Genomic DNA, 12,942 nt, shown 5'->3' with positions numbered 1-12,942 from the left:
ATATAACCCGTATGACCTGCTCACACCGGTGAACAACTTTTTTTCGCACTGACAAATAACTCCTTCACACATGTGAATAACTTTCATAAACAGACGACAAACTCGTTTGTAGAAGTAAATATTTCTTTTGTCCAGATGAATAACTCATTTGCACAGATGACTTGCTCACAAATATAAACATGGCTGCACAGAATAAAATAATATTATAAATACTTAAAATAATAATAAATACTCACCTTATGGGACTACAGGGGCTCCGCAGGAATATCCTTGCTGTAGCCATTACAGTTTTCTTTATTTCCAGCTTTGACTGCATTCATTTGTGTGCTTGTTTTGTGTCACTGATGCTGTTTATGGAGGCTGTGCCTCTTTCAAACATATTATCACCTGCTGCATAACAAAGAGGAGAATTCACTTTCAAAGCTGTACATATTTCTGATGTAGACACGTTTTATTCAGTCAGCAAAAAAAAGGATAAGACAGGTTATATTCTGTAGTTTTTGTTGGTGTCATTGTTACTAGTTTCATTAAAAAGACTAAAAAAATAGAATGAATGACTCCAAACGGTTGTGTTATTCCTTCTTTGTACATCCTGCAGTGTATTTTGACTCAGCCCCAGCTCCTCTTATGACTCTGTGAATCTTAAATTTAAAACCTGTGAAGCTTCATTCAGCCTTCTGTCATTCTGGGGGGGGTCACCGCCCAGTTATTCCATGTACAAGCAACAAACACTTCTTTCACCTTTTCAACCACTTCTACTGTAAGTGAGCTCAGTGTTTTTGTGGCAGTACCTGGGGTAAATGGGACAGAGCGCTGACTCATTGGAATAATAACATAATGGTAAATTTGTATTTGCCCAGCAGGGTGTGCTGCATATGGCAGGTGTTGCCTTGTCTCTGAATAGAGTTCTTTTTACAGTATCCAGCAAAAATACCCTGCCTGCTGCAGGGCCTCGAGATGAATCATCTCACTCTGCTCTAAAGATGTTTTGCATGTGTGTATATTTGTAATAAAGAATAATAATAATAACATGTTTGTAACCAATAACATACTGCTAAGTAATTGTTGTTTTAGCAGGCTGACTATTTATGATTACAGCCAACAACAGCAACACTAACTTGCTTGTCAGAGTATTGTATGTTGTGATTTTCTGTTATTCCCCAGCACACAAAGCACTTACAAGCCTTATTTAGCCACTCACACAAATTCATACAGCCCTTTGTTCTTATCCACTTTAAGCACTGATCTCTCTCTCTCTCACTCACACACACACACACACACACACACACACACACTACTGGGGTTCAGTATCTTGCCACTGGAGCACTGGAACTGGGGATCAAACGGATAAAAGTAGACAGCACTGAGGTGTAAGCTGCTAAAACTAAAACAGACTAGACGGATTAAGCTTTTATTGTAATTGCTCTTATTGATTAGCAGTATAACAAATAGCCATCACATCATCATTACCTCCACCTGTTTGTTCTCCTCTTCTGTGCATTCAGATTTAAGCCTTTTGGTTTTTGTTGAATAACTTTATTTCTATTAATATTTTACTTCTGTAATTTTAGATAGTAGATAGAGCACACCAAGAGCTTTCATTTCATATATTTATATCTCAATTTTGACCAAAATGTCACTCACGCCCCTGTGGCTCCAAGCCCTCGAGATTTTAATGTTAGACAAATATAACCTGAGTAAATATGAAATGCAGTTTTTAAATGATGATTTCATTTATTATGGGGGGAAAAAGCTGTCCAAACTTAGCTGGACTTGAATCCACGCAGACACGGGAAGAACACACAACTCCTCACAGAGAGGCTGATGGGTTCAAACCCAGGACCCTCTGGCTTCTAACCACCGCGACACGGTGCGGCCGTAATGTAGACTGGACTGAAAATCCCGAGATGTTTATTAAAATGACCACTAGATGGTGCTGCTGCTGCCAGTTTTAAGTGGGAAATGGATCAAAAACTACAGTTGTGAATTTTTTTTACCGTAAGGATCTGAATATGATATGAAAGGAGAGCTGAAGTTGATTAATACATGCAACATTTCATGTAAAAGACAAAGACAAAAAACTTTACAGCACTAAAGAGACTTCAGGCATTCCAACATGACCTCATAACCTCAATTTAACCTGGGATGTTAAACTTAGAAGATTAGTGTACTTAATATGGACTTCACTGTGCCCGTGAGTGAGCCTTCTTTAACTATTACTCTTAAATATGAACAGTCTAGTTATTGTTTGTATAAATTATTTCTTTGTTCTTTATGAGATACAGTATGGACTGAAGCCATATGATCCGGTGCCTTGTTAGTTTTGTCCATATGGTGCATACAGCTGTAGAGAGAGCAGAAATTCTGTAGAAACCATCTCTTGTGCCTCTATGGGCTTTATTAATTTTACCCCGCTACCAAACTTTATGAGTTTCGGATGAGCAGTGTTTCCATAGTCTTGCTGACAAACAGGACTGAACCCAACAAATACCTATACATCTAACATACAAAATATAAAGAAGTTGCCAGTGAAAAAGTATATTTATGTATGTACGTATGTATGCATGCGTTTATAGGCTAATGGTACTCTTTTTAATGTTCTAACATTATAAGTTACTAAAAAACCAAAATCAAAGAAAAAACAAAACAAAACAACAAAAAAAAAAATGGAGCTTTTCTCCTTAGTTTGCGGAACTAAGCAGTCACGCGCGTTTCCAGTCGGACAATACTCGAGGAGGACCTTATTGATGTTTTTTTTTTCTTGCTGGATAACGATGGCTTTCCCAGAGTTTCAAGCGGAATACATTTAGTGTAATAATAAACTATCTCTTCAAGACAGCGACCATTATCTATGTATGTACACAGTTATTTTAATTACAGAAATAACTTAGGAACCCGTTTGTGATTCACGGGCTTTTGCTAGTTAGTTAGTAGCTAACCTGTCTGCACCGGGTAAAAGTTGGTGGCTGGAAAACATCGACAGCCATTGTTACTGTTGGCTTTTGCAAATCACATAAATGTAGGTGCCTTCAACTAACAAACAACATCCACCGTCCGCTCAATGAAACTGTATTGTTTAGACTGACCCAACGCCTCACAGCTAACATACGAGCGCGGCGGCAGCGATTACAGTTGGCCAGAAATGCATTTTCCCTGCGTTAGCTTCGAGCCAGACAGCCCGAGTACCGCATAAACACCGCTGCAGTGTGCGTTAGGATAACCTGAGCTGAGAGTAGTTAACGTCACGAATGCCACTGTTACTTAGTTTGGTCAAACATTATGTAATATTAAAAAAAAAAAAAATACTACAAACAGTGCAACAGTATTCAACGTGAATATACCCAAAATAAAAACTTTTGATGATGTATCTTTAAACTACTCAAGTAGAACACTTCAGTTGAAATGTCCCTCTGTAGGGGATGCATGTTTCTGTATTTACACACTGTAAGGACACATTGTCATTAGGCCTGTTCACTGCAGGTTGTAGCTATATTTGAAGATACGAGAACAGTGGTAGAATTAGATGGATATATGGATATTTTTTCTTTGTAAATGACCATTAAAATTGAAATTGACATTAAAGCATAATTCAGTCCCTCCCTTGACAAACTAATATTTAATTATAAGTGTGAGGAATATTTTTAATAATTACATAAAATCCTTTGCAGTCAGTGACGTGGAGATCATAAAGGGATTTGTTTCATCTCTCGAGATGCACTCCCCGGCATTTACTGCAGCCGCCTTTAGCTGCTGCTTGTTATCTTCCATGGTCTTACAGGCCTTTGGTGTAGCTGAGCTTTGCAGGGCAGTTCATATTTTTAAGAATGTACTTTTTGAGAATCCTTGATTAGTAACTTTGATGGCTATAATACATACATTGTTAATGCTTTGTTTTTGAAAAGGCCCTGGAATTACTGCACTTTAATTACAACTTGGTTGGTTGAGGATGAGCATTGCAAGCAAAAATGATCTTGATATTCACTAGGAACCTTTGAGTATTATTCAAAAATTCAAGGTCTCCAAATAAGCCTTGAAAACTAGAATGAAAAATACATACAGCAGAGAAAAAAACACAAGTACATTTCAAGTGAATGAAGTACAATAGAGAAAATGAACTGTAGTGAAAAAGAAAGGTTAGTAGGGTTGCAAATGAAAGAACAGGTCATTGTTGTTTAAAAGCTATAATAAACAGCCTGTTTCAAGTGGTTATGTGAGCCTTAGACCTTCCTCAAGTCAGTGCCAAATATGTGCAGCACAACAATGTGAAGTGACACCATCATGCTTGGTTTTATTTTTGCCTGTGACCTGCTTTGTGTTTTTCTCTACAGCTTGATGGCCTGTCTTGCTCCTCCCATCCCATCTGCTCTTGCCTCATTTCTCTGCTCGTCGCTTCCCTGCGGCTTTGCTGTAGGGCCTTCGCATCTTTGTGAGGGCAGGCTGGGGCTTTGGTGGGTCGGACGCCCACTGGATGCTGGGTCCCTGCTGGGGGGAGATGGGGACATTGAGTGGACCTCAAAGTATCATGCTGAGCCGGAAATTCACAGTCGAGATGGTGAACGCACGACAAACCTTGAGTCCAAAACAGATCAGACCACCAATACAGAGGAAGAACAGGTAATGCTCAGTGCTCAAAGTATTCAGACAGAGATCTAAATCATTAACAGTGACAAAACTTTTCAGAATTAATCCAAACAATGGATACACTGATTTGATATTTGGATTACATGTCAGTACAATAGTGAGCCAAAAACCTGGCTCAGGTATCGGTAACAATGAACCTATCCACATTTTGATCCATTCAGTGCACTGTTGCTCTCTCTTTATTTCACCATGCAACATCATGGAGAGAGATAATAGCAAATACACAGCAGTTTGGAGATATTTTTCAAGTTGTTTGGAGTCTGGTCTTGATTTGTACATAAAACATAATTCCCAGTCTTTAATTTAACACTGATATCGGATCAGTACTCTGTATCAGCAGCAGATACCCAAAGCTAAAGGTGCTGGTATCAGATTAGATATGGATAAAGCTGGAACAGTACATCCCTACATTGTAAGAGAATCGCAGACTGTATATAAAAGATGGACGTAACCACCGTGACATTACCCACTGGTTTCTGGACTTTGCATTTTGAAGCTTCTGTGTGAGCATCTTAGCTCTTTAGTGACTTTTAACAATTTTATAAAACAAAGAGCAGAAAAAGCCAGGTATAATCCTGCACACATCATTGCATTTGCACAATATATTGTCCCAAGAATCTGTCACTATTTAAGTTACAAAAAGGTAGCATGGTCTTCAGCTGAAATATAAGCAATAAATGTTTCCCACTTTTGTAGAAAGGCTTTTAGATCTTAGTAAGAAAGTCGTTCTCTCATCACAGAGATTCCCCTCACTGCATCCATCCACTGTTTAAGGTCAGGTTTGTACCAGTTCTTTGTGACAGTTTTTTTTTTTTTAAAGTAATGAGCAATATTTTAAATATGTACCAATACTTTAATTGCCCCAGGGTACAATTCCATGACATCTTCAGGGATTTCATAACCTTGCACCTTTCTTAAAATTAGACATACTTGAATTTTCCTGCATGTCCAGAATATGTGGGAGTGGTTGGCCTTCATGAGACCATACTGACTCCAGCATGGATGTTGTGATCATAGTTGCTTGCTTTTAATATAATGTGTTACAAAAACTGAATCACGTTTTTCCAGTCAAATTCTCTTCACTTCCTTGTTGATTTCTGTTACTTTCACCCACACAGAGCACCAATCCTCCTCAGCTATTTTTATGTTTAATTTATTTTCGTTATTTTGTTTTAATTTATCTGTTATTATACCTTTCTTGTTTACCTCCTTCAATTTTTCAAAACTCTTAAATTTGTTCCACTGGTTAATGTGCATAGTGCTGCTATACCTTTATTCCACCACTGCTTGAAGTGAACATTTGGATTTAGGTTCAATGGCAGGCCAGCTTAGAAGCTTGATGTCACTCTTCTTATTGTACTCTTTTACAAATTTACCCCAGATTTTCAGTGTCTGCTTAATAATTTCATTTTTACTTTCCTTGTGCTGTTTGTTGTCTTTATCTCTTAATGTTGATTGTATTTCTGTGTTCATTCTTATATCGGCCTGTGTTGCTTGGTATAAGGGCAGCACCAGCATACTAGGTGTCTCATTTGAGCTGTGTAAAAATATTCCCTCAAACTTGATTAAGATATTCCACCCTTGTCTTTATTTAGTTTATTTAGAATGTTTTACATCTGACCGTTGTTTTTTTTTTTTTTTGTCATTACAAATAAATTCAGGGACAAAAATTATTTGTCTCATGTTCTAAATTGTGTTTCTAGGATCATTTGTGGAATGGATTGTAATAGATATAATACCCTTGGTAGCACATGAATCTTAATCACTTCAATTTGTGAACCAAAATCAAGAATAGAGGCTACCTCCCAGTATCCTTGTTAATGTTATTCTTCATTTGGCCACAATTGATTTCAAATAATTTGTTAAGTTTTTCAGTTACTACCACCATTTTCTCAGTTCCTGGTTTGGAGATCAATTAAAGGAAAGAATCTGGCTCTTTGTTATATTTAATCTGTAACCTGAGTATTAACTGAAGTCTGCTAATATTGAGATCAAATTAGGGAGAGAATTGTCAGGATCCTGAAGAAAAAGAATGTCATCTGCAGAAAGGCCAGTGGTGTGTTCCTGCTTTCCTATATAAATCCCTTTCAGATTGCTGTTTAGTTTGATCAACTGAGCCAAAGGTTCAATAAAATAGCGAACTGGGTGAGTCTAAGGCAGCAACCTTTACAAGTCACGCCCTGTAAGATAAATGTCCACTTCTGTTTGTAGTGTTTCAATATATAGATTTGAGTACACTGTGTCACCTGCTTCTCTCGTACTTGATACAGAAACTGACACAGTCAGAAACATTTTCTGCATCGAGGCAAACCAACACCGCACCTGTTCCTTGCTGCTGAACCTGGTCTGTTATATGTAAAGTGGCTGTAATGTCGACCCTTGACAAACCCTGACTGGTCCTCATCAATCAAGTCTGACATAAGTTTCAAACCTTTTAGAGATAATTGAGGTAAATATTTTGTAAGCCACATTCAAACCTGAAATTGGTCTGTAGGATTTGCAGCAGTCTTAATTTTTTTTCCTTCATTTGGGATAGCTGTTATTATAGCTTCTTTCCACGATCAGGGTAATTTTCCCTCTTTAAGAGTTAGATTAAATAAATTTAAGTCCAAAGGGTTTAAATATCCATTTATTTCGTACCATTTATTTAGATATCCACCACTGCCTGGTGATTTATTGGATTTTAATGCCATCCAATTATTTTTTGTAATATAAGAAATAAACTTTTGTTTTTTTTTTTACCTAGAGATGGCAAATCTAGTGAATTCTCTCATCTGGTTTTCATCTGCTACTAGAGGCTGCTCATCTAAGTTTTTGTAGTAGTCTTTAAAGATTGTTTCTTCATTCAGGTTCACGCATTAATTGCTTTGTTTGAGGATCTCCGATCTTGTGGATTGTATTAGAGGCCTGTTGTACACGGAGATGTCTGGCCAGGTATTTGGCTGCCTTAGAACCTGATTAATAATAAGGTTGTTTGATGAACCATAGCATTTTTCTCTAGCTCAGGGCTTTATCTATCTTTCTTCTTGTCAGTGTTATTTGTTGAAGTATTGCTTCATCCTTATTGTTCTTTTTACATTCTATTATTTTTGAATTAGTGTTTTTTCCATAGTGTTTTTCTGCCTTCTGTTCAGATTGATGGTGAGGTCTTAACTATGATATCGAACCACAATCGGATAAATAGGTTACTCCAAAATAGTCTTCTGTTCTGTGCCTGTTAATTGTGTTCAGAAATATATACTGAACGAAGAACTGAGTAGTGTGTGTAATGTATAAGACATGACATTCTCTCCAGACATCAAACATCCCCAATTCTGATAGTGAGGTATTGATGAGCATCAACATATGGGTTTTATTTCTCTTCACATTAGTTGTGTCAAGACTATGATCTAAAGTTAGATTGAAGTCTCCTGCACAAATCAAAATTCTTTCACTTTCCAATTCAATAGTGTCAAATTTATTCCTGTGTCAATTTTTGAAATGGTTTTATTACTGCTGAGTGGTAAATAAACATTAACCAAAGTGACCAAATTATTATCTGTCCTCCCTTTTACTGTTATGTATCACTCCTCTTTGTCACTTGTTTTTTTGACTACTTCAAAGTCGATCATAAAGTATTTTTATAGCCAAACTTATTCAGGTTGTCATGTTAGTGCAGGGAGAGATGTGTTTCCTTTAAGTATATCAATTAGTTTTTTTCTTTCTTCATTTTAGCTAATATATTTCCTCTTTTAATTTGATTACTTATCCCATTGATAATTAAGGACTTTATTACCGCTACAATGTCTGAACACTGGAAGAAAAATAGAATACAGAACTTTAAAAACAAGGGGAAAAAAAGGATCTTACAGTATAGATCTCTGTAATTTGATCAATTTGGGAGATCCACAGAAAGGTGGCCTTTCATTTAGGTTTTCAGTTATTCTAAATAAGTCCAATGCCTTAAATTGAAATGAAAAGCAGATTTCCCAATAGTCACACTTCTGTATAGTTTGGGTCAGAATATTTGACAACCCAGTGATAACTCCTATCAGTCAGATGTAATATTCAATTTTAATTCAATTCAGATTTATTTATATAGCACCAAATCACAACAACAGTCACCTCAAGGCGCTTTATATTGTTAGGTAAAGACCCTACGATAATACAGACAAACCGCAAACCAAACCCCCACACAGTCTCTGAGCGCAGTATAGGTGTTTCATCAGTCTGCTTCAGACACCCATCCTGACCTTACGAGATTTTGCAGAGTGGCTCGAGTACAAAGTCCACATTCAAGTTGATGATGTGTATTCCCATCCTCCTCACCAAGAGCCACTTGTGGATCATGAGAAGGGTGTCAGAGCCAAGCAGAGATTGGAAGCAGTGACTACAACTGTCTTGTTGGGCTATGACCCTCCTGCCAAGGAATCAGAACCTCCTAAGCAGGCATGGCCTCCAATCTCCAAACCGGGGAAGCCAAAGAAATTCTGTCCTTTCTGTGATAATGTTCAGCATTACCAATCAGTGATCTAACTTCAAGAATGTATGACCTGTTACGTAAGACCTCTATGTGCTTCTTCAACAGAAACCACACCATCCCACACATCACACACATCACACCAACCTCTTAACTGCACACTATCCACAATCACCCTGTGGATGTATATGCCTGGACTAAGACTTCTGTTCAATAAATGAGTGAACGGCAACTACATGGTTGGAAGTGGATTCCAGATTGAGCCATCAGTTCTTATTGGACAAAACTGTTGAGATTGCGGACATACAAGTCAGCACTTCATTATCGTTTATTCATCGTCACGGAGGTCAATTCTGCCTGTCTAAAGTGACATCCTTCATTACAAGTAGTGTGAGGTTTGCATGCACAGTTCATATAAGAACTTAATCCCTTTGTTAATCCCTTTTGCTGGAAGGCGCTGGCGACATCGATCCTTCAGAAAGCTTAAATCATGCTGAAATCTCCAGACTCTCATTCTCCTGGCAGCTCCAGTTTCAGAAACCCTGTGAGTAGGTTTTGTGAGTAAAAAAATAAATATGGCAGCTGGGATAGGCTCCAGCTCCCCCGTGACCCTGACCTGGATAAGCGGAAGAGAATGGATGGATGAATAAATAAGGACTAAACAAGAGGAAGGGGGTCGATATTTTATGTTGGGGGAGATTTATTTTTTGTTTTGTTTGGACTACAGAAAAAGGTCTGCTTAAAAAGAGGAACTGAATTGTTTGTAAGTATAGATAAGAGGCAAAGAACCAGAAATTGAAATGTGGGTGAAAAACCCCCGAAGTGGACTGCTTGAATTTCCTGATTTGAAAATGTTTTTTACTAAGCTTGAATCTTAGTGTGAGAAGAGACCTGGCTGGCACCGCAAGGAAAAAGACTAATTTAATAAACCCAAGTACCTAAGCAAACCTTCACGACCTTTAGAAGAAATAACTTGAAGTAATAATTTTCTGTATGACTTTATCAGTCTCTCACATTGTTAAGGAAAAAAAAAGTTGGCCCACTCTTCTTCATGACCTTAATTCAGTTCATTGAGGTTTGTGGCCATTTGTTTGCTCTTTGGCTATTGATTTGTGAATGGCAGCTTGTTAGCCAATGAGTGTGCAGCTTCATACTACAGATAATCTTCCATTTTGAAACATGGCATGACCAAGATTTACAATCTAGACTTAATTTTTTTATTCAGAATGATCCAAAATGAGTGAGTGGGCTCATAAATGCTGCAGGAGTGTTTACAGAGGTCAAGACAGAAAGATGTTTTCTGATATAATTCTCTAAGACCACATGTTTTTCTCCAAGTACACCTATTGCCATCTGGTGGCCTTCAGATTGAATACAGATCCAAGGCACTTCTGCATTGGCTTAATTTTTCCTACCCAGAAGCTACATCCATGTTTTATACAGTCTATGCTCTATCCTCTAGTGTGTACTCTGCCTCTCACCCAGTGAAAGTTGGGTTAAGCTCCAGTCTCCTGTGGATGAACAGTTAGGAAAATGGATAAATGCATAGAATACTTAATGCACATATAATAAATGAAAACAAATCTTTGAAACGCTGTCTAACCAATATTGTTAAATTCAATAAAGTTGATAGTCTGGTTTTTCAGGTGATACGAACTCTTTATTGCCTCAGTTTATTTCATAGCTTTTAGTTTTTCTTCTTCTTCCTCAAAGCTTTGTTTTTTTATGATGCAGCTGACTCTCAGCTGGTCCAGCACTTAGGAGGAATTCTTGCTTTAATGTGCTTTTAAGTGTCGTCATCATAAATGCATGCGATAATAGAGTTTTTCTCTGCATGCTTAACATTGAGCAGAGATAGAACAAATTGCCAGTAATCAAATTTAACCTGCACAGAAACCTTCAATTATTGCATCTTTGGGCATGAATTGTGGCTGCACCTGAGCTCTTCAAATCAGCTCTGCAGTACAAAAGTACACAGCAGTAAGCACTCTCCAGCAAATATGCTGTTCCTGTAAAAAAAGAAATGTTTCACCCATTAAATAGTCAAGCATCATTCCAACCGAGTTAAGTCTCAGACTGATGGAGGCAAAGGCATCTCATTGTGGAGTCAGCCTTGAGATACTTCATAATGATTTCACATTCAGCAGGGGCTTTTGTCTGATGCCGTGCTGTGTCGGCATTAGACCGAGGGAGAGCAGTAAATGTGTCTTCCTGCTTAATTAAGTGCAGACCCTGTGGGAAGATAATGAACCAGTGCTTGTAATTTCCACCAAACCTTTTAAAGAGGAAAACATGAAGAGATCTGGTCAGTGATGCATTGCATTATATGTGATACATCTTTTAAAAAAAGATTTATCACAGATGTAATTTGCGAGGGCATCTCCATCAATATACGTACAAAGCACAACCTACCTCTCTGAGACAGACACGGAGGGTCATTATCACTATTGAACAGTACTATAAAAGTACATGTTTCATCCAAGTACTGAACAGTCAGTCCCAGTGCAGAATGGTAGATGGTGTGCGAAACAGATTATAAAAAATGTATTAACTGTGTTTTCTAGGCATCGATGGGGAGAGCAGCCAATCAAGACACTTTCATACAAAGAGCCATCTGGATCAAGTAAGTCGACGCAGTCATTCACACCAAATTACTCGTAGTTTTCTAATTTAGATTTTTAAAGGGATATATTTTTGACTTTTTAGGGCAATTTTAAATGCTTGTTTGATTTATTGGCACTGAAATTCATGTTAAAACAGGTCAGACTTTGTCAAATCCTGGATGTATTTCCATCATCCTATAGGAACTATAGTATAGGGATTACTGTATAGTATACTATAGACTTATTTACAGGAGCGAAACAGACTAGTGGGATACTCTAAAAGGCAGAAAAATGTCAAAATTGAGCAAGAGCTAATGGACGAGGTCAAACACTGTCCCTACAAATACTCCAGAGACACGAAACTTTTATCACCAAGAAAAGGAGATAGGGGTTGTTACTTTCTGCTAACATCTTAGAACCAATGGTTGTCGTCTGTTGTACATTAAATATACAAAATATGAACTTGTGGTCTACCAAGATGGAGACAGGCCTATCTTGTAAAACCAAAGGCTTAGTTACACCGCTGCACTGTCCAAAAGCTAACATTAGCATGCTAACAGTCACAATGACAATGTAAACACACTGATGTTTAATAGTATAGAGTTGCAGTTCAAGCTGTATATTTTGTGAGGATTGCCCAATTTGCCCATTATCAAATTTGGACTTATGATGCCCAATGATTCAGCTCAGCACTGATATCTGAGCTCTAGTCTATGAGTACCTCACCCATTAAAACAGAGTGGGATGACCAGAGTAGACTTCCTTGAATGTAGCTGTCCTTTATGCAAACAACAAAAGATTATTTGGTGGTTAAATGAGTTAAAAAATATTCTCTGTATTAAAAAAATGGCTTTTACAAGTTGGCATAATCATTTTTTTGTTCATCATCTGAGTACAGCTAAGGAAATAATCTTTCAAATGTTTGATCACAAGCTAAAATAATGGACATTGAATGATTGCACTCTAAGAAGCAGTCTAAAGACTAGAAGACTAGTTCTCAAGAAAATATTGTGGTGTAGAGATTCTGCTGGATTCAGGGACGTGTTTAACGTGCGGCATGGAAGGAGATTGATTAGCCTGACCAGACAGAATCAGCTGTGTGACAGTGCTAAGACCACAGGCTCCTGCTGCAGCTAAAAACTGTAAAAGATATGAAACAGATATTTGGCACTTCTTAGGTAGGAAGCATGACAAGTGAGACATTTACAAAAACTGCTTAGACATGTATTCAGATCATGT

At 37.6% G+C, this 12,942-nt stretch overlaps 1 protein-coding gene across 1 annotated transcript in view; it reads left to right on the top strand.

Annotated features, from left to right (window-relative positions):
• Nucleotides 1-2,755: 2,755 nt before the first annotated feature.
• Nucleotides 2,756-12,942, top strand: part of znf408 (zinc finger protein 408) — a 28,997-nt gene continuing 18,810 nt past the window's right edge. The window contains exons 1-3 of the mRNA XM_030722895.1: nt 2,756-2,853; nt 4,329-4,614; nt 11,665-11,723. Of these exons, the coding sequence (XP_030578755.1) occupies nt 4,333-4,614; nt 11,665-11,723 (341 nt within the window). The 5' untranslated portion in view covers nt 2,756-2,853; nt 4,329-4,332. The remainder of the gene's footprint in view (nt 2,854-4,328; nt 4,615-11,664; nt 11,724-12,942) is intronic.

The sequence above is a fragment of the Archocentrus centrarchus genome, unplaced genomic scaffold (assembly GCF_007364275.1).
Source record: "Archocentrus centrarchus isolate MPI-CPG fArcCen1 unplaced genomic scaffold, fArcCen1 scaffold_108_ctg1, whole genome shotgun sequence".
NCBI classification, from domain to species: Eukaryota; Metazoa; Chordata; class Actinopteri; order Cichliformes; family Cichlidae; genus Archocentrus; species Archocentrus centrarchus.
Note: the sequence above shows the minus strand (reverse complement) of the source record. Positions and strands in the feature narration are given on the sequence as shown.